This window comes from Rhododendron vialii, chromosome 12a, assembly GCF_030253575.1.
Source record: "Rhododendron vialii isolate Sample 1 chromosome 12a, ASM3025357v1".
Classification (NCBI taxonomy): Eukaryota; Viridiplantae; Streptophyta; class Magnoliopsida; order Ericales; family Ericaceae; genus Rhododendron; species Rhododendron vialii.
In genome coordinates, this window is record NC_080568.1 from 3,402,501 (window position 1) to 3,424,455 (window position 21,955).

Below are 21,955 nucleotides of genomic sequence, written 5' to 3' on the forward strand. Positions count from 1 at the left end.
TCTTGATTACCTCTGGCAATTCCTACCTATTCTGAGATAGTTTTGTCAATTCTCTACCCAGAGATAGACCTCCCAGGCTTCCATGGCCTCCATCCTTGTGACTTGGAAAGCCATTTCTCTACCCGGAGATAGACCTCCCAGGCTTCCATGGCCTCCTGGTCTCAACTATGTAATAGTTTTGTCAATTTTACCATATGCAGGACATACCATCTAAGAGTCGCACTATTGAAGAAATTGAATCATAAGTTTGTAAACGCCTTCAGGTGAAATCCGTATCCATTGAAAGTCCAGACAGAGCCTAATGGGTGTTTTGATTTGGCACTGATCTTATTACCTTCATTGGCATCAGTATCACCTTATCTATGCATTAAAAATCAACTAATCCTGGACAAACCTTCCACATCTTGCTCACTTTATTTTTGAACTGCTGGATATTGGGACTGTTTCATTTTGTAGGGATATTCACCTTCCTAAACATCAATTTCGAGGAGTCATCTTCAGAGAGAGAGAGAGAGAGAGAGAGACTTGTGGGTAGTAGTGCTTTTTGTAATGTTTTAGTAATAGATGGTAGTTTGTCCCACATCGGCATTGGAAGAGATATTAAAAGGGTTAATATAAACGCGAATTTATCAACATATTGGCCCTTTAGGGACATCTGATAAAATTGGAACGATACAGAGAAGATTAACATGGCTCATGCACAAAGATGACACTCACAAATTGAGAAACGATTCAAATTTTTTTCTTCCCTTTTGGCCCTCAGTTTTCTAACCTCAACATGCCACACATTGATGCCATTGGATGGACCACCAATGGTCCAAGACCAGAGAGCACCCAGTATATTTTTACCTCTCTCTCTCTCCCACACACAGACACACATCAATTGATTTGTTTCGTTACTCTGGACGGATTTCTGGGTTACCTAAAAATAAAAAATGAAAAAAATAAACTTTGTTCGGGGCGATACAACGGGCGGATCGTCGCCCTCGCAGTTTGTGTTTAGATTTTTGAATTTCTATAGGGTTTGTTGAACAGGAGAAAAAATGAGAAACAATAGCTATGTTGAATAATATCTCGAAGTACCAAAAAAAATAAAAAAATCGCCATTTTGAATAGCTTTTATGATGGCTTTTTATTTTGCACCTATCTATCTTCAAAACAAGATCCAAAGACAGTCAACAGTCCTATGGTTCGACGTTCTTGCTTGTTTAGATCCAGTGATCGCATGCAAACGTACAATCAAACCCTAACCAAGCCCCCTAAGCAGTACTCACGAAACCATCGATATCGTGTTTATTCTCCATTGAAGTGTAACTATTGTTTAGTTTGCCATTGTTTTATCCTAGCTACATCCATCCACGGTTCCAAGCATTGATTCAACTGGAAACAAAGCACAAGCCAAAGAATCTTCTTGTCCATGTTCCTCACATGCAGATAGGAGGCCACTCTCGAGAAAAGAAGTCGAAGAGTAGGAGAGGAAACAACAAACCATTTGGACGCATCCACGTATGTATAAAATTAGGGCATATCTGGTCACTTGAAGATGGTGAAAGATTGTTCAAATCTAGTTATCTAAACATGTTAAGAATGAAAACTATCGAAACATGTTAAAACTTGCTCCAGGATGGCCATTAACAGAGCAGGCTATAAGAAGGCATGTCTTCGATCTGTACGACATCATCCATTAGGAATTCCTTTTCCAGCTGAGCCCGAGTTGATTTCAAAACATCCTGAAAAAAATGAAAGTTAAAATCAGCAAACTGCAACACGGACTTTTGAGATAAAAACCAGGAGTGTACGAAGGAAAAATGGAGAATGATAAGTTCTTTGCTAAAACTGTTACAGCATATGAATAATGAGTTGAAAGGAGTCGTGTGCGAAATCAACTTCATTTCAACTTTAATGTGAACTTGAGGCAGTGTTTGGATCTTGAATTTGTGAAGGCTAGAAAATAAAGTATAAGCTGTTTTTCGCCCTCCTGGTTGTGTCAGGCATACGAGAACGAGAATAATAAGTTTAAGAAATATTTATTCTGTAATTTGTATCAATGATTAAAAACATGTAATTCTTCTAAACATAAAATGAAAGAACAAATTATAAGGTAGGTCACTCACATTGAACTCCATGTATGTGGCATTTCTCTCTAGCCACTGCTTGTCCATAACCATGAAGGCCACACAATAAAGTAAGTCAAACGCCCACTCATTTTCTGCAAATGCATCAAATAATTCTCGTTATAGCCAAAACAATAAACTCAATACAACAATATGAAATGGCTACTAGGAATCAGATTTTTTTTTTGATAAGCATGTGCTCGGGTCAGCTTACGTGCACCTTGATAATATCTGCAAGAAATCAAGTTGCAGGATCTTTACCTGATAATATCTGCAAGAAAGATGCTCTCACAAATGTCTTGGGTTTTGCTGCAAGTATTCATATCAATTGCATAAGCATTACCAAGAGGAAAAAAAAAATTGCCTAAAGCAAAGAGAAGATTATGGTAATTTAGCACAGCTCAGGAGTGCACACTTACGGAGGGGCCTAGAGGATGAATTCTTTTCCAATTTACGTATATAAGTGCATAGTTGATCAAATATTTGACACTACAAATAAGAGGTACTTCGACTTACCGGTATTAAGATCAAGCATTTGCATGATCATGTATGTGATATTTACACCCGCAACAGCAAATGGATATTCCCATGCAGATCGCTTGCCTCCTTGCTTATTTAACAGACGCTGGAAAGATGTCTGCAGCAAATTCAATGAAAACTAAAAAAACAATCATAAAGCGTCCTTAGATATGTACCATAGTTGCAAAAGATCAGCTACTTGTGAAAAGGCCGGCAACTCCATAGCCATTCCCAGGTAGATAAATGTTTATGGTGTCATTACGAACTGTGAGCCAAAGTGAATAATAGGGGAAAAAAACTTGTAGCTCATTTACAATAGTGGACCACGCAGAAGTAGATGCCTCATGAAGAAAAAGTACGCCTTGGCAAGCTCGGATCTTTTTCTTATCGGCAAAGGAAAATTTCATCATCATTGAATGGCAAATTAGGATCTTACCGAAAATGTCTTGGCAAAAAACAGTAAGTTCTCCAAGGAAATGAAACCAGCGCCTCTGTTCAACAAGTGAACTCAAGATAATGAGGAAAAGGCCAAGAACTATTGGACGTCATAGATAAACGACCAAACAAAAGTTGACAAAGAACAAAAGCAACCTGAAATCAGTTGATGGATCTCTCCCCTGCCAACCCATTTCTTTCCATTGGTCGGATACTAAACCATGGAGCTCCTGCCCAGGGTATGTGGCAGACCATAGAGCTTTCAAAGCTTCCTGAGGGTGTAAATATCTTATAACTAACTCAAACAAATAGTGTATCAATAAAGCAAAATACAAAATAAAATTAACACTGCCCTTGTACTTTTTTTGTAATGTGTCATATTTTTAGGCCATTAACTGGTAAGATAAGAAATTTTAGATACAACAGGATTGTAGACAAATTTAGGCACAAAACACACCTGATGTTCCACTCTAGAAGCATCAAAGTGAATCTTCATCCGATGCCTCAACCTTTTAAGTCTCTCTTCCTGTATATTTGTTATCACATATAGAAAACACAACAAATCAGGAAGACTGATTTATGCAGAAAGGGCTATATCTTCCTGAAATCATCGAAAGAAAATTCTTTTCATCATTGGGTTTCCAACCTCTACCAAAGAGTTTTGGAGGAAAAACGAGCAGAAGTCCTTTTTGGTCAAGAAAGTACCGAAGAAAGAACAAAGAATGAAAGGGAATCCGCAATGTCTAAACGTGATTAATACAACATATTTCTATTGGCAGAAGTAACAGAGCATCTCAACGTGGAACAAATGGGAAGGAACTTAGGACTAAATTGAAGAGGGATGTTATGTTCATTGCATGTTTCCATAATACTATGAAAACCACAACACAAATTGATGTATTCTCAGTTTGCTGCCAGTTCATGTTTTCTTTAATTAGTACGTCCTATCGCTAGTTCTTTGATACAAGTATGTATCAATAAAGATCCAACTTCTTCGTCAAATTCAAAAACTAAGTTCTATGAAGAAGAGGAGTAATTCTTTGTTTTCTATTTCCTTGGGAGAAAAATTAAGATGAAAATAAAGAGGTCCTACCCAAAAAGAAACCAAGGAATTTAATTTCCTCTTTTTTCTCTTCTCAAAAAAATTCTGTATTGAAAATGCATGTTAGAAATCATTGATGTCTACCTGTAAGGGCGTCAAATTGATGCAAATGCGTTCATAACTTCCCTTAGGCTTGAAGCAAACACAAGTGAGGCCTTTCCCCATCCGATTTGGTGTCCCATGAGCTGCATCATCTGCAATCAACCAGTTGACTCTTACCTTCAACCTTGGATTCTAAAGCATAATCATTACTCGGTCAATTTTATGCCCTTTTATGCAGCACTACGAAAAGAAAAGAATATATCCCACAACACACATCATTCTTGAAGGCGAGCACATTTTAGCTGAAAAAGCGAGTATTCATCTTCCTAGTCCAGCACTCCAAAAAAGGGGCGAAAGAGGACCACCTCCCCCAAAAATCATGGTAAAAGAAAGTAAAACATAAAATTCATTCCTTCGTTATAATTTCAGACGAGAAAGGAGTACGGAAAGTGGAGGAAACTGGAGAAAATTGAGACAAACTAACAAAGCTGCTTCAGTTCCACTATTTTTATTGTAGAAAGTTGTTTTGCGTATGGAACAGGGATCTTTTAAGACACAGTGCACTGAGAAAGCTAGACTCACTTGAAGTTACCAAGGGTGAAGGCTAGAAAATTAAGTAGAACCTTTTACTGAGGGTGAAGGCTAGAAAATTAAGTAGAACCTTTTACTGAGGGTGAAGGCTAGAGTGGTTTTGACTCTGAATGAGTCTTCGTTTTGCTCTTTTCGAAATATTTTGTTTGCAATAGATATAAATCAATTTTTACAGTTCAATATGATGATTTGGCTACTGTTAACAAAATATTTCAAAAAGAGCAAAACGGAGACTTTTATTCGGAGTCAAAACACTCTAACCTTCACCCTTAGTAACTGATTTCGAAAGCAAGGAAACAGGACAAAATATCTAGTGCTGGAATTAAGCTCCTTTCTTCTCATAATTTTTTTTTTGTGTGCCAAAAAGGACATTTTACTACATTTCTGTAAAAAAAAAAAATGAAAATCACAGGTTGCATAAATCAATAATTGAAGTTTATTCTGTCAAAATTTCCCTTTTTCACAGTTACTTAATTGAAGCCAATTCAAATTTACTCAAGTTAAAGTATTCATAGCAACTGCATTAGGTTGAACAGAAGTAACTAATGAAGCTTAGTTCGTTAAAGTACTAAAAATAACGACAGCTGAATTCAATCTAATACTTCACAACAATTAAACAAACTGTAATTTATTCTACTTACAAATGCCATTTTCTTTTCACAACAACTAATTCAACTCGTACAGATTTCGAATCAGTCAAAACATCAAGCTCATAGATCGCACATCAAACACACACATACAAATAACAAAGATAATCTACCCATATACGTCTATCATTTAGTCCATCTATTATCTACTACTACTATTGTAAATGAAACACCCACTGTGGTGTGAACGTGAATTCGAGGCCGTCTCACATTTTAATTTCCTAACCTACCCTTTTTTAGGACCAAATAAGGCCAAGAATAACGGAAAAAAAACTGCTTTCTTCTCCCCACTTTTCACTTTCACAAATCAGCTTTCATTGGATATTAATCCCAATTAAAGATTTCCTCTTTTCCTCTTCCACATAACACGGTTTCCACACGCATCCGAGCGTCTAATCAATTCCCAAAGGAAACAAATTTAGTGAGAATGACAGTTCTGATGTCGGCTCACACTACCTAAACGGCTAAACTACCCATCCAACTGCCTAAAAAAATGCCAAGATAAAAATAAAATAAAAAAATCCACCACAAATTTCTCCTCCGCTCTTTTGTACTTTCACAGCCCAGATTTCACTAAAAATTAATCTCAATTGCAGCTTTTTTTTCCTCTTTCAATCATTAGCATAACACGATTTCTACACGCATCGCATTTGCCCGGCCGTCCAGTACATATATATAGACTACATAAAGAGTAGTAATACCTTGAGAAGCGGCGGAAGAGTGAGGGCATCTGGTAACCGGCGAGGAGTGAGGGGGGAGCGTACGGATCGCGACGCAGCATCCCAATTGACTCCTCTCTACAAAGCTCATTTTTTCCGAAAACCTATGGAATCGATTTCAACTCGAATCCTTCCAAACATACAACATATACATGTGTGTATCTATCTACTGTATATGTGGATAGAGAGAGAGAGAGAGAGAGAGAGAGAGAGAGAGAGGGGTTCGTCGTGGTGTTCGCGGTCGCGGTTATTGTAGGCGGAGAGGGCAAGCGTTTCAAACTGAGGGGATGACGAAATTACCCTCGAAATTTTTATTTATTTTTTGATTGATGACCATTCACCATTAATTTATGGAAGGAAAAACGGATTTTAGTACTAATAAATGAATCTGAATCCGGCTTTTCTGCCGGATTTTAGAGTGAAGGGGATATGTTCCTTCGATCGTAGCCATTCAAGAGGATTTTTTAACGGTTTGGATTTGCCGACAAATCCTGACGTATATTAGAAGAAATCATATTGCGTGCTCAAAAAAAAAAAAAAAAACTTATCGATAGGATTTTTTGTATGAACGTGGTCATTTATACAAATAAGTGCACGGTTGAGATGGGACTACCTTATGTAATTCATACTCGGACAAGAGAAAATCCGATTCTTTAATTACTTGAGTAAAATTGCGGGTTACCAAAGGAACATTTTTTTAATTGGCAATTGTTTTGAAAAGAATTGTTGGGTGCTCTTGGGTATCTCCATTTGGTGCCCCGGGAGCACAGAAAAGTGACTCATTGTTTTGGGAGAATATTTTACTAACACTTGGTTATAGGACATTTAAAGGATATAAGAGAATTCCAAAAAAGAGGATAAAGATTTCCTAAAACTGCTAGTACTTTCCTTTTTTCTTTTGTAAATCACTCTACAAATCTAAGAAAAATGTGTTTGTAGTAAATTATGAAAGAGAGTAAGGACTTGTTTGATAACTTAAATTCAGCACTTAAAATTGAATCAATTAAATAAGGGAAATGATATTGACATTCCAAAAATTGATGCAGGCACTTCCAAAAACAAAGGAAAATGGCTTTGGAGTTACACTGATTTTGGAGTGTCTGCATCAATTTTTGGAGTGCCAATATCATTTCCCTTAAATAATAAGTGATTCAATAGGTTTGATAACGACATTTTACATTGTTTAACAAATTAAGTGTTACTTAAAACGTATGCTAAAAAGTTGAAAAAAAATTAAGTAGCTTTGAACTACTTAATTTTGACTGAATTCTTGTGTACTTTCATTTAATTACCATATCACCACCGCAATCACTTCCACCACCACCACCACTCCACCACCACCACTTGGCCACCACCACCACCACCACCACCACCACCACCACCACCATTTGGCCACCATCACCACCACCACTTCGCCACCATCACCACCACTCTACCATCACCACTCCACCACCACCACTACCACTTGGCCACCATCACCCTCACCACTTCGCCACCACCACCACCACTCCCCCTATCACTCCATCACCACCACCACCATTACCACACTGTCACCACCACTACCACACTGGCTGCTGCTGCCATCACCATAATGCCACCATTGCACAACTATCACTCCACTAACACCACTCACTACCACCATTACACTATCATCACTCCACTGCCACCATTACACCATCATCACTCCACCACCACCTACACCACTATCGCTACCACTCCACCACCACCACCACCACCACTCCATCACCACCAACACACCACCGCAATCACCATTCTACCAATACTATAAGTACATTGTGACCATTAGTAAATTTAGTGAGAGTTGGAACTAAAATTAATTTATTGTTTTTTAATTCAGTACTTAATATGTCTACCAAACAGCTTTTTAGCTTAAAAAATTCAGCATTCAGTACTTAATTTTTCAGCGTTCAGTTTTATCAAATAGACGCAAGTTAAGATACAAAATTTATTCCATAAATAGTCATTTTGTTTCGGTAAATCACTCTACATGTTCTAGTGCTTTCAAGAGCAAAGCTTTCTTTTGCAATAAGAGTTGAAACTAAATGTGGAAGTTCATACAACCCGTATTACTAGAAAGTTTTATCTTTTGAAGTTATAGTGAGTTTTGCGAATTCTTTTTTTAAGGTGGGGTAGACATCGGATTGGGAAATTCTGTAGTGCATGATATCCTGTAGGGCGCACATGGGTCATCAATCTTGACAATGAATGGTTGGATATAATTCTAGCTTGTACAAATCCTACCCGTCTATTGTTTGGATGAACCGTTCATTGCTAAGAATGACAGCCGGATTGATCGCACTACATGTGTAGTGGGGGGTTGCACTACAGCACCCGATAGACTCCATAACTTGCTACTTGTTTTGGGTTGCCAAATTTCTGTGCTAGAACCCTTTTATGTGTTTGGCAGTAGTGTCGAGCAGCCGATCCAACCGCTTATTTCGACAATTAACAGCTCGAATCTTGATCGAACAATAGACGGTTCAGATATGTGAGCGCTTAGATTCAATGTAAACCGTTCATCCCATAATAAATTGCCGGATGCCGTTTGACACCTGCTTGGCACCGAGGCATAGGGCAACATCCCTGGGTCTTTTAGTGAACGAAAATGATACACCCACCTCCTACCAACCACCGCTCTGCCCACCGCACGCTCACCGGGCCCACTCCGGCCACCGGACGGTTGATCCGAACCGTTCAAAAATTCTTAAAAAAAAAATCGAGTGGGCCAACGCGAGAATCAACGACATCCGAAGTGTGTAAGTACTCGAACTAATCTTCCATTTTTTAATGGCTCGGATCATCTAATTTTTGGAAGTTCGGATCGAGCACTTACATACGTCGAATGCCGTTTATTCTCGTGTAGGCCCACTCGATTTTTTTTTATAGAATTTTTGGACAGTTCGGATCTGCTTTCTGGTGGCCGGAATGGGCCCGGCAAGCATGCGGTGGACGGAGCGGTGGGTGGTGGGCGGTGGGTGTATCATTGTCTTTAGTGAAAACCTCATTCTAATTTTAACAATTTGGAGACGTGAGGATTACATGGATGGACGGGGACAAGAAAGTAGACAACAGTCTATTGTAGCCTTGGAGGTATTATTGTTGTCTCCACATGGCAGGCCGATGGCCGGACCCCTGAACCTCTGACATACCAAAATAAATAAACAAATTACTCCATAAACTAGGAGTACTACAAAACATAGGGAAATTATCATATTCTAATTCTATTGCATGTAGTTATAATTTACAAGAGAATAAGTTCTGTCCGGATGAACCGGACAACTCCTGTGTGGACCCTCTTTGCGCATTTTTGTTTGAAAAATTCGAATCGTGCATCTTGTAGGGTTCGCAAAATAATATATTTACGCAAAAAATCAGCTTGTCCGGACATTAATAGGTATGTCAAAAGTTGAGTTTTTACACGAAAAAATGTGACAATCGTGAACAGTTTAACTTTAATAATTGTTGATAGATCACAGTCGTCCATTTTTTGTGTGTATAAAAACTCATTTTTTGACATACCTATCAATGTCCGGATAAGTTGATTTTTTGCGCAAGTACATTATTTTACGGACATTACAAGATGTACGGTTTGGATTTTTCAAAAAAACACCCAAAGAGGGCCCACACGGGACTGTCCGGACAGCCCCTTGTCCGGATCAACCGGAAAGAACTTTTTCTCTGAATTTACAAATGTGAGGTTTTGGCTCGATTGGTGTGAGATCAAGGCCGTATATATGGATGCTTGGTCTTGGTTAGAGTTCCAAAAACATTTGACCTTTGGACGTGGTTAAGTACTTTCAAACGCGCCGCATGTGAAGTTTTTAGGTGCAAATTGAAAATTTCTCCTGAATTAGGGGAATCCATCCCTCGTTACTTGTTAGTGTACGTCAAGTACTGTCAAGGTGGTTTAAGTGTGTATCTCGGTCTCTTTCTTGCTGATTAAAAAAAAAAATTCTTGATCTTTCTTATGCGTTTATTTGTGAAAATTTTTTTTGGGGTAAGTTTTGTGATTTTATTTTATCTGTATGAGTTTTGATTTTCACTTTCATTATCATAGCCATCAATCATCCGTGGTAGCGGTTGCGCTTTTGCTGAACCCGCCGCACAAAAAAAACCCAAATACCGATTGTTCAACTTTGTGTTTTTTTTTTGGCTAAGCTATTGTTCTGAAGTGTTGCCAAGTGGAATAGAGTGTAGTTGGCCTCCCTTACATACTCCTTTGTAAATGGACAAGATTTGATCCCCGTAAGTCCTATCTCCTCCCCCAATTCCCATTAGATAGTTTAGATCAGGATTAACGAATGACAAAAAAATAAAAAAAAAGTGTCGCCAAAAGGCTTTACTGACATTTCCAGAATTCTGTTGCCAAAGATATATATTTTTGAAATGGATGTTTTGTAAGGAATGATGAATGCGGTCTTTAAATTTCTAGCCTCCAAAAAATTGTTCCAAAATAGTTTAATGCTCGAGTTTAAGTTCTGCATGTAGTGGAAGTTAAGCCTATTTTTTAGTGCTCAAAGCATGCGATAGGACCTAGGTTTCAGTCCCGGGCGAGTGCGGTAGAATATCCTGTAAATGGTTATATGACGTCGGGACAATGCTCCTTCACGGTATATGTAAAGGAGGCACATATACCCATTTTATGCACACACACAAAAAAAAAAAAAGAATGGAAAAAAATCCAACATCTCGAATAATTGAATATCACTCATGCTGCACCTACAATATAAAGATGTATATTAATAGCATGTGAAGTCAGTACGTGCTTGCTTGACACTTGAGTACAGTAATCAAAGGTTGAGAACGTGAGCTCTTATTTTGGCACAACATCTAAAGTAAAGGCCCATGCCGTACGTAAAACTCACATAGATAGAACATTCCTAAACTGGAATGTATTCCGCTGAGAAATTTATAGTGCAACAAACTTTTGGCTAACGGAGGCGCCTGCAGAGGGTGAGACCATCGGCAATGGAGACAAGCGATGAGTCGATGCGAGAATCCGAAGCCAGGAAACTATTCAACTTTCTCAACGCATCCCTTGCTGTGTCCTCCACTTGTTCATCATGCTCAGAAGGGGCAACTCTGCCGGACCACAAAGTGTTGTCATATGCTATGACACCTCCAACCTTAACCAACTTCAACAGAAGCTCATGGTAATTGATGTAGTTCTCCTTGTCAGCATCCACAAATGCAAATTCAAATTCCCCTTCTTGTCTCTCCTGCATTAGTAGATAACTGGAGGTCAATCACCTTCCTATTCATTTACATCCAAAAATTGTAAGCCAAAATCCAAATGAGTGTTTTGTGCAATTTTCTTGTGGCAGCTATGTGCATCTAAGAGTATTGCTCTGCATCACATTAGGAAGCATGTTGGAACGGTCCTGCCGCTCCTGCGCGAGAGAGGGAAAGAGGCAAAAGAAAATGTAGGCAATATCCACGCGTACTGCAACTGCAGAAATCTTGTCGTTTGGCTTTTACGGTTACATCTATTAGTTTCTGACTCTGTTGTACTCGACCACACAATCTTCTATTTTGGATCAACTTATCTTCAATTGGTGCTAAATACATGTAAAAACAGGTGATATACCCATCCGATTTTGCACTAGCCATGAAACTAGTAGAAGATGTGTTATCTGGAAAGATCAAAGCTATCTTCGATTCTCAGCAAAAATCAACTATAAGATCATAATCTATATAACCGCGATTAAGTTTGAATTACAGATATGCATATGGGGGAAGAGTTGGAGCCATGGACTTACGTTTTTAAGGAGGTTGTTCAGAGTGATCATGCCATCGGAATGAATGTAGTTGATCTTATGCTCCACACCAGCCTTCCTAATAAATGGCAATCCTACCTCATAAGCTTCTTTGTCTTGATCAATCGCTACTACCTGAAAAAACGGATCCTAAATGTTGACGGATGGGCTAATTATGCAGCAAAAAATATGATTATTGGGTTAGTCAGAAATTTGAGTTTTCCTATATCGAGTATATTCTCATGCCTAGATGTGAATTGGAGAGAGGTTAATCTTGACCTTAGTGAAGACAGAATTGCTTGCTTGATCATCCCAATTACCTCAACTGGCAGATGCGATCCTATGCGACTATTTTTCAGATAAATTCCCCCTAAGCGAACTTTTTTTTTTCCTGATAAGCTGCCTAAGCTAAGTTGCATGTTATCAATGCAAGACTTGCCTTGCCATCATCCGGAAGAGCAAGAGCTGTAGCAAGGAGAGAATAACCAGTAAAAACACCAATCTCCAATGTCTTCTTGGCATTCATGATCTTTAGAAGCATCGAAATAAGTTGTCCTTCATCCACAGGCACGCTCATTGTACTCCTACAAGGAAGTTTTTAGATGGTAATTTCTACTGGTGATTCTAAGGAGAAAAAATCAATCACAAGGGGAAGTTACGAATTCACAATCCAAGTCTCCACGAAAATTTGCCTTTTAAGTTTAATGGTTGAAGTGAATCTTTTTCGAGAGATCAGAACCATAAACTTAGTGTTTTACGGCGTGTCCAAGAACAGAAGAACAAACATATGTTTACTGAGAGGCGTCATGACAAAGCATTCTCCATTTGCAGCTTTGAAGCTTTTCCGAATTGAAGTTCTGTTTCCAAACCTTCCCAAACCGCAAAAGCTTCAAATTTTGATTTAAAAGCATGTTTCGGCTACATGAAATCCCCCCGTCTGATCATCAACCCAAACCTGGTTTCCGTACTGGACCAGACCATCTGTCAATGCCAATGAATTCCACCCAAAACCGCTTGATAATAAACCATTTGAGAATCATATTAGCATTTATTATTGAAAATTGGAATTCAGAAATGAGCTTGAAATGAATGAAAAACCATGGAAATGCTGAACAAGCTGTACCAATTGAGAAAACTTACCATTTATTGTACTTATTAACAGTTGCCTCTCTCAGATCCTTGAGTTGGGGATGCTCTCTGGGATAGGCATTAGTTTCCAAAATGTACTGCAATTACATAGGTAGACACTGTTATAGAATAGGAAATGCCCAGAGCTTAATATATATGAGATAGAGGATGTTTAATGTTTTATTGGAACTTGGAAGATTAGATTGTTAAGTTGTTGCATCACTAGTATATAGTAGTATATAACTTCCCGCATTACGTATGATTTATTATTGAGTGGTAGCGTTAGGGCACCGGCATGTGGTGCTTCACCGCTCATAGTGTGCATACGAGGTGGATCCAAGGCCAAGCTGACAGTATTAAGTGGTGTCAGCTTGGCCTCAGCCCCATCTCGCGCGCACACGACCGGACATGAAGCCTTAACACCGCATCAGCACGCACTTTGATGTCACGGTTACACCGCTCATAGTGTGCGTACGAGGTGGGTCCAAGGCTAAGCTGACAGTATTGAGTTGTGTCAGCTTGGCCTCAGCACCATCTCGCACACACACAACCGGACATGAAGCCGTGACACTACATCAATACGCTCTCCAGGGGAAGAAAACTACGGTGTGGACCACCGGATGCGGATAGTTTCTCCCAGTATTGGGCTGGGTTGGGTTTGTGATGTGGGCTTGTGGGTCCAATTACCAAAATGTTGGCTTTTGGGTGAGAAATTTTTCAGTGCCTGGTTGGCATAGCCACGTGGTGCTCGTGCGGGCATTTCGGCCGTCCAAACATGTTTTGGACGGCCCAGATTTGTTTGGGTTTGAGGGAGTGTTTTGGTAATTTTACATTAAAAAATTACTCAAACAAATTTGGGCCGTCCAAAACACGTTTGGACGGCCGAGATGCGGGCACAAGCACAATGTGGCCGTGCCCATCTGGCACTGAAAAATTTCTCCTTTTGGGTAGGTTCTTCTATACTGGAGTGGAGTACCAAAAAGGATGAGAAGAATCCTTTTCTTTTTGTTTTTTCTCAAAGCTTATTTTTATACATATTGGATCAGCCGATGTTTATGAATGGGCCGGGCTGCTTCGGAAGCCCATTATTAACTGGACGACTGGACCTGGTAGATTCACATTGGGCTTCTCAATTCGATCAAATCGGCCCATTTGGATCCAAATTTTGATGGGCTTTGAAATACTGACCCAGCCAAATTTTCCGTTGACCAGTTCTTTGAAGCCCCAGAAAATTCAGAGTTGGTTGCTAACACCACTTTTATGAGGGAAACACGAGTTCTAAAAAAGGAACCGTCTCAATTATTAATTAAGTGGATCTGAGGCTGTGTTCTTGTAAATTTATTGTCCAGAATTTTTTTGGGTTTTTTTTTTTTCCGTTACATTTTGTTTAGTTTTTCGTTGTAATTTTAAAGATTAATCATTCAATTCGGCGAGAGGAATCAGAAAAGTATAATTGTATGAATCAATATTGAAAAAAGTTCATATGAGACGACACATTAGAACCAAAAAACAACTGTTTGATATACAGTTGTTGGTTCAAGAGACTGGCATGCATCCTTAGTAGTTAGTACTCTCAAATGTTGCTCTTGATTTCGTGTCGGATTTAAGAAAATTAATGAAGAAAACAAATAGAGAAGCTAAATTTTACTATTTATGATTTCCTTACCATGCATTATTCTAATTTCCCTGAATATATAAATTATCAGAAATCCATTGGCAAATGTAACCCAAAAAGCAAATTTGGAAAAGCATAATAAACTAACCTTTGTGAGGGCTTCACTCTTGAGGATGCACTTCGTCATATTCGCGTCTCAAGTGGCCGAAGGACTTCTCGAAAATGTTGTTGTCTAAAGTAAAAAGAGAAAAAAAGAAAGGCTTTCCTCTTAATGAAGTGATGAACTCGAGGGTTGATATTTGTACACTTGGGAGCATTCTTTGGTAAGATGGTTAGCACGTGTGCACGTGCAAGAAATGTAGGGGTGGTCTCTCTCTCTCTCTCTCTCTCTCTCTCTATATATATATATATATATATATACACACACACACACACACACACACACATACACATACACATACACATACACATACGCGCGCGAATGTCCGTGCCTTCGAACAATGAGCAAAGGAATGACATGTTGTGAAAAAATGGATAGGAGCAAAGTAAACTACGATATATGCGCAGGGCAAATCGATGTGCAAAAAATATTCAAGTAGGTCAAAATTTTTCAAAATTCATAAATCACACAACACACGTAATAAAAATTAACTACTGTCATAAAAATCCATAAATTTGTATGAAAGGAAATTTTAAAAATTCAACCAAGGGTCGTCATCGGGCTGGTCCGGCCTAGCCCGCCAAGTCGCTGCCCAAGCCCGCCTACGGGCCGGGCCGACGGGGCTTTTTCTTTTTGACGGGCCGGGCGGGCTGGGCTACCTACCATAAATTGAAGCCCAAGCCCGGCCCACGGGCTAGCCTAATTGGCGGGCCAAAAGCCGGGCTGACCAACGGGCGGGCTTAAATTTCCTTGGGCAAAACTAAATCAAGGGAAAAAAGAAAGGATTTTGTGGGATTTTGGGCTAATAGGTGAGCCCGTTGGCGGGCTTTTGGGCGGGTATCACAGGCGGGCTGCCGAGCGGGCTCATGGGCCGGGCTGAGTAAAAATTCATAGGCCCGAGCCTGCCCATTACAAACTACGGGCCGGGCTAGCCCGCCCGTTTTACGGACTCGGACCGGGTAAAAGCCCGGCGGGCAGGGCGGACTTTGGGCGGGTCACGGGCCTTCGGGCTAAATGATGACCCTTAAACTCAACCATGCACATATGTATATGAAATTTCAGTATCTGAGTTTCGGCCTCCCTTATGCATGCACAAATCCTAGTCCCGTCTCGAATCTTGAGCAACTCTCCTATTCTAGCCAGTGCATCAGATACTATGCTCCATCGAGCATTGCCCGGCATTCCTTAACGAGAGACTCCACTTGAGTGGAGAATATTTGCCAGTTGGGCCTTCTTTGAACATTCGCACAGCTACTAATTAATTGAGAATCTGATTCCAAATCTACTCCTCGAAATACTTGATTATTTTTAGACTGTAATTAATTTTGACACTCTCCATTTTTACGACCACATGCACTTTCTTTTTGACATCTTCATCAAATGTGAATTTACACACATCAAATATTTGATCAACCACACTTTCTTTTTGCTAGATCTCTCTCCCGCCGCTCTCACTGTTGGGTGAGTTTGGTCATGGCCCAACGGCATGTGGGTCTTGGCTTTGCTGCTCGTGTTTCTCGTGTTCTACATCCTGCGTCGACCGTCGGCTTCATCCTCTTTGATGTTGCTGCTGGTGCGGTGCAGCGGCAGATGGTGGAGCTCAGTGGCTGGGCTGCCTATTTGTGGTGGGTTTGGAAGGGTGGCAATTGTCACTTCATGCTGCCGCCCTTGTTGCTGCTACTCAACACGTGGTTTCCTGGTAAAAGTGGTCGGTGTGCTGTGGTGGTTGTTGGGGTCAAATTTCTTGGGCGGCGGTGGCAGTGCCTCTGCGGTGGCAGCAGTAGCCGGATATATTTAGGGTTTTCTTTGAGGTTTGGGCTTGGGCTCTTTAGGTGTGAGTTTGCCCCTTTGGGTAGTGTATATTTGATTAGTTTTTTGCCAATCGGTTTGAGTCTTGGACTGTGTAATGACCCGAAAATCGGAGACATTAAAAAAAATTGAAATGAGATTTCCAGTTAGTTTTCCATTTCAAAGCATTTAAATTCCAAAAGTCTTGTCAATTCCAATTAAATCACAACGTACCAACCTTAAAGTAATTTGTCAGATTCTCTTACCGTATAATATTAAAATAATTAATTAAAATTACAGAGCAACTAAGGGTGACGTCAAATCATTCTTTACCTAAGGCCATTTGCTCCATCTTCAATATCTGACATTTGAGTTACCAGGGTAACATAGTACCATGAGCGATGACGCTTAGTAGCCAAAACCCACCCGAAACCCATAACTTACAAACAAAGGCGTATACAATACGGTTAAATTAAAAGGCAATTTAAGCAGCAAACGATCAATTTCAATTACTAGCCATTAACTCAGAATTTCGCTTGACATACTTTATAGGTCCTACTCTCACAATTCTAGGTCATCAGGTTACCCTCAATACCTAAGGTCCTGCCAGACTACCCCTGAGGTCCTGCTTGACCACCCTAGCTACGCCGGGTCTTTCAAGCTGCTCTCAAGGTCCTACCAGGCTATCCCAATAACACGTGGTCCTGTCAGGCTACCTCCGAGGTCCTACTAAGCCTACAACCTTTCACATTATTCTATTTTTCCATTAATCCTATTTTCACATCTAAGGTAATAAATCCATACATCGCAACCAACTCCGGGAACCTATTTGCCCAATCTATGATCAGTACAACAACATATCACGCAGTTTAACATTTTTACTTAACATGCTATCAGGCTAACAATAATTAATTCTACAATAATATCCAATCATGCGATAAAACTACTCATGCGATAAAATTTATCATGCCATAGAACTTAGCATGTGAATATATTAATCATGTGATTAAACTAACATCGAACCGAAACTATTTAATTTAGGGACTAATAAAATTATTTCATAATCTCTAGGGTGGTTTTAAAAATTATTCAAACACAAGGGGCCAAGCTATATATAATTATCCAAAGATAATTTTAAAAAAAAACAGTGGCTATGGGAAATCGGCAAAACAGGGGATTACGGCCTGATTTCGACCAGCGACGTCGGGTTTGATTATTATCACACTGTAACGCTAAAATCATTATTGAAACGTGATATACATAGGGAGGTGAGTTCCGAGCTACCTCTTGTCCGGCGAAAAGGTTTTCGGAGAGATTTGATGGCGGGTCGGAGCGGCGGCGGAGCTAGGCTAAAACGATGGTGAGTACGGCAGTGATGTTGCTTGGAGTGTGAGGTGATGGTGACTTCGGGGGTTTTGTTCGGTTGCGGTGAGGATGTACGGTGGTGAGGACCCGGTTGGTGGTGGTTATGGACGAGGTGATCCGGTGATGGTGGTTTCACGGTTGGGGTTGGTGAATGGAGGAGTGGTGGTGGTGGTACCGGGCCGGTGGGATGATGGAGGTGGTGTTGCTCCGGTCTTCTCCTCTCTCTGTCTCCCTCACGCTGCAACTCTCTCTGCGGAGTGGGAACTAAGAAAGGAGGCAGGGAAAATGAGTTGGATTTATACATGAAAGATATTTTTTTTGTACCGTTGAAAAGATTTTAATGAGATCTATCAAATAAGATCTATATTGATAGAAAAATTATTTACGTAAATACATAATTTTTAAACTTAAAATTATTTTTTTTAAAAAAAAAATACTTTTTTTTGAAAAATAGAACACCCCTGACTCTTGGATAAAAATGTTGTGTTAAATAGGAAGGGAAAAGAGGAGGAAATTAAAGGGATTTTTTTGCCTTTTTGTGTACCTGGTTTGTCTCACGCGTGCACTTAACCTTTAAGATGTCAACGTCGCGTCAATGTCAGTGTGTGCAGCGATACTTTTGAGAAGTGTTAGGACAAAGAAAATAAAATAGAGAATGCTAAGTACAAAGAAAATTTATCTCGAAAATATTTTGAAAACAACAATCAATGATTGAGAATCACTTTGATGATTGTGTCACACACATCAAAGTGAATCTCACCCACTAGTTGATTTTTTTTTGGAGTAGTTTCGAATTTGAGCCGTTCAAATACACTTTAAAGGTCAATTCTTTGTCCATTTTCTTTGCAGGTAGCATTTCTCGATACTTTTACCACATGCGCAAAAATGACATTCTTACCCTTAATTGTTGTTTCCAATCTCTACTGAAATACGATCTCTCTTCTAAATACACCAAAATCAGTATAGTACGTAGAACTTTTTGGGGTTCAACAAATTCTAAACCACAATTTCTTGGTTGTATGTTCAGAGGTGTTTCTACTAACAAAAATTATTAAAAATTTAACGTATTTTATCATCTTGTTTTTACTAATAAAAAAATTTCAATATTTTATCATTCTGTTTTTACTAACAAAATAGTTGTTAATAATTTTTTTTTGTTACAGTAACTTTACTCAAAAATTCATTAACTTATTCATTACTGAAAATAATTTGACATTCCTCAATAATTTATTCTACCGGAAACACCTAACAATTTTTTAACTACTAATAAAAATCTACAAAATTTTTACTACCAGAAACACTTTCTTATTCGCTACTGAAATATCAACTTTTTGGGGTTCAAAAAGTCTACCCTCACTGCTTGATTCCACCGCTCCACTTACTGTTATGCCAAAATTGTTTCGTTTTGGCCAATAAATGGGTATGATGATTGATGATTTTATGAGGCCCATTTAAAGCGCAAGTTATATTTTAAATATTTTTTTATGACTTCTTATAAAAAATTATGTCAATCCAATATCCATAAGGGTTTGTTCAGAATTTGAATGGGCCCACAAAATCATCAATAAATCGTTCATCTATTTTTTTTATCGGCATAAATCGTTAATCTAAGCGACCAAACACTCAATTTTAGATTATCGATTTGATGATTTTGTGGGGCTCATTTTCGGGTCCCAAAAAATTATTCAAACCACAAGTTGTTCTTAAAATAGCTTACTAATTTTGAAAAAATCCTTACATATAAGGGATTGAGATATTTTTTTACAAGAAACCATAAATTTTTTTTAAGATTGAATCATTTTTTTGAGACCCGAAATTAGGCCCCACAAAATCATCAATCATCATGCCCATTTATTGGGCACCAAGCAGGGACCGGGGGAAATGAGTCTTCTGTTTTGGCACTGCAGCGAGTGGAGCGGAGGAATCATGTGGTTGGGGTAAACTTTTTATAGAGGGTTTTGGGAAGCAGAAAGAATAAAGGTAACAGATATAAAATTTGTACAAGTGCGCACAAATTTTTTTGGGCCCATTTTGAATTTAAAAAAAAAACTGAACGGTTTTGATAAATTTTTTGCATTTTTTTGAAACCCAAAGTGGGCCCAAAATAAGTATTTTAAATAAAATGAGAGTAAAATCAAGCTTGAATTTTGAAATAAAATTGGATGTTTCATAGATATCCTAACCGATACCGAATTTGAGCTCATTTTTTCAAGGACTGTAAAATAAATATTTTAAATAAAATGAGCGACTCCGATCATTTTTTAGAACTCGAAACGGGTCTAAAAAGAATATATGAGCGCTAGTACAAATGTGAAATATGTACCTATATCATCTCTGTTTTAGTAAGAAAAGAACTGATGACAAGAGAGAATCATAGAATGACAAAATTGTGGTTTCATTACGTGCTGCAATTCTTATAGAGAGAGGCCCTGTTTGATAGGAGGGATTGGATTAGATAGGATTGTGGTCAAGAGATTATTAGTGAGGGGACTATTAGTGGGGGGGCTATATATAGTCCCTTACATCCCATGTTTGTTTGTGCAAGGAATTAGATTGGATTGTGGTCAATCCAGTGTGTCCAATGTTTGTTTTGAATACCGCTTGATAAGGATTAATGGCTAAATTGTCCATATTACCCTTAGTGCAATTTATGCTAAGGATTTTTTTTTAATTAACTAATAATTACAAATAAAGAAATGGATAATCTTCTTATAAGGGCGCCCTTACCGTATTAAGGTAAGGAAGTCTCTTTCCCGACCAAATTGCAATGATCCGAGCTGCTCAATATGTGCAGAACGTGATTTTAAGGGTACCCGCGAGAAATTAACAAAAAAAAGAAAGACTGGAAATGATTTGATCCAAGCAGTTTTTATTTGTATTTTATCTAACGGTTCAAATAAAAACCGTTCAAATCAAGCCCTATCTGGTCATTTTTTTTTCTGATTTATCGCGATTACTCTTAAAATCATGTTCTGAACACATTAAACGGCTCGGATCATCGAAATTAGGTCGGAAAAGGAGAGAAATAAAGGCGCCCTTATAAGAAGTGGACTGGCTAAAGGGATATATATATAAAGGAAAGATTTTGTAGAGACCCGTATTAAAAACCTTTTTATTTTTAATGTTGGGGATACTAGAGGACCCCTTTTAAAAGAATTGATAATTATGGTAGATAATGAATTGGGGATTGATGTGCAAGAAGTTGAAAGTTCAGTGCAATTGTAAAATATGTGAGTGTGTGGCACATGAGAGCAAGTTTACCAGCTCATGTAAACTACCTATATAGCCATTTTACATCACCAAAAGAGAGAAAAGTAGTCTACAGCAGAATCGGTAAAGGAGGAGGTAAACTCCCTCCTGCTACAGTTCCAAGGTAAAAAGAACAGTGCGACTGTTCACAAGCTTTCCCATTTCTTTATTGTTTTCTCTATCTTTCTCTTACTCTCCTCGTCTCTCTCTCCTCAAAAAGAAAAATAGGAAATAAAAGTAATAATATTTTAATAGAGAATAGGTTAAATAAATGGTATTGATGTAATGTTGAAAAAAATATGAGTAGGTAAAATTAAAAAAATGCATTGTTTATTAGCAATTTTACCAAGGAAATTAATTTCTACACTCCCCTTTTTACCACATATACTCTTTTTTTTGTCTTTATTTGGTGTGAATTTACTCTATTGCACCTTAATGTGGGAAAAAGTGAACTTATGAAAGGACAAAAAGGTGAATTCACATGAATAAAGACAAAAAATAAAGTGTATGTGATAAGAAGGGGAGTGTAAAAGTCAATTTCCTTTTACCAAACTACTGATAAACTTGCTCTGATGGATGTATGTGTGGGTGTAGGGGATATGATGTCGTTCTCCGTGTCCTATTAGTCTTTGTAACAATTTCAAAGATTAATGAAATCTTTTTGGTCATTAAAAAAGAAAACGTCTCACTTGTATGCTCTTTCA

General features: G+C 38.6%; 2 protein-coding genes and 1 non-coding gene across 9 annotated transcripts; 1 reads left to right on the forward strand and 2 right to left on the reverse strand.

Moving 5' to 3' along the window:
• Positions 1-639: 639 nt before the first annotated feature.
• LOC131312228 (U6 spliceosomal RNA) lies at positions 640-742 on the forward strand. The gene has a single exon (XR_009195797.1). It is a non-coding gene; the product is annotated as a U6 spliceosomal RNA (small nuclear RNA).
• A 749-nt stretch (positions 743-1,491) lies between these two features.
• Positions 1,492-6,418, reverse strand: LOC131311300 (uncharacterized). 2 transcript variants are annotated; one of them, XM_058338690.1, is made up of 9 exons: positions 6,152-6,418; positions 4,255-4,396; positions 3,526-3,594; positions 3,225-3,340; positions 3,070-3,124; positions 2,631-2,751; positions 2,376-2,423; positions 2,115-2,209; positions 1,492-1,730 (listed from the first exon to the last, which is right to left on the reverse strand). In XM_058338690.1, exons 1-9 carry the CDS (start codon positions 6,229-6,231, stop codon positions 1,632-1,634), a joined length of 825 nt encoding a protein of 274 aa, XP_058194673.1. In that variant the 5' UTR covers positions 6,232-6,418; the 3' UTR covers positions 1,492-1,631. The 2 variants fall into 2 exon arrangements, with proteins under 2 accessions (XP_058194673.1, XP_058194674.1); XM_058338691.1 differs by having other exon boundaries at positions 4,255-4,364; positions 6,152-6,410.
• Positions 6,419-10,904: 4,486 nt separating this feature from the next.
• On the reverse strand, positions 10,905-18,268 carry LOC131311302 (flavonoid 3',5'-methyltransferase-like). Of its 6 annotated transcripts, XM_058338693.1 has the most exons (6): positions 17,922-18,268; positions 14,838-14,921; positions 13,087-13,172; positions 12,386-12,530; positions 11,950-12,081; positions 10,905-11,409 (listed from the first exon to the last, which is right to left on the reverse strand). In XM_058338693.1, the coding sequence occupies exons 2-6, from the start codon at positions 14,874-14,876 to the stop codon at positions 11,122-11,124; spliced, it is 690 nt and encodes a 229-aa protein (XP_058194676.1). In that variant the 5' UTR covers positions 14,877-14,921; positions 17,922-18,268; the 3' UTR covers positions 10,905-11,121. The 6 variants fall into 6 exon arrangements, with proteins under 6 accessions (XP_058194676.1, XP_058194675.1, XP_058194677.1 ...); XM_058338692.1 differs by lacking the exon at positions 17,922-18,268 and having other exon boundaries at positions 11,950-12,077; positions 12,382-12,530; positions 14,838-15,039; XM_058338694.1 differs by lacking the exons at positions 14,838-14,921; positions 17,922-18,268 and adding an exon at positions 12,742-12,959 and having other exon boundaries at positions 11,950-12,077; positions 12,382-12,530; positions 13,087-13,167.
• Positions 18,269-21,955: the final 3,687 nt, after the last annotated feature.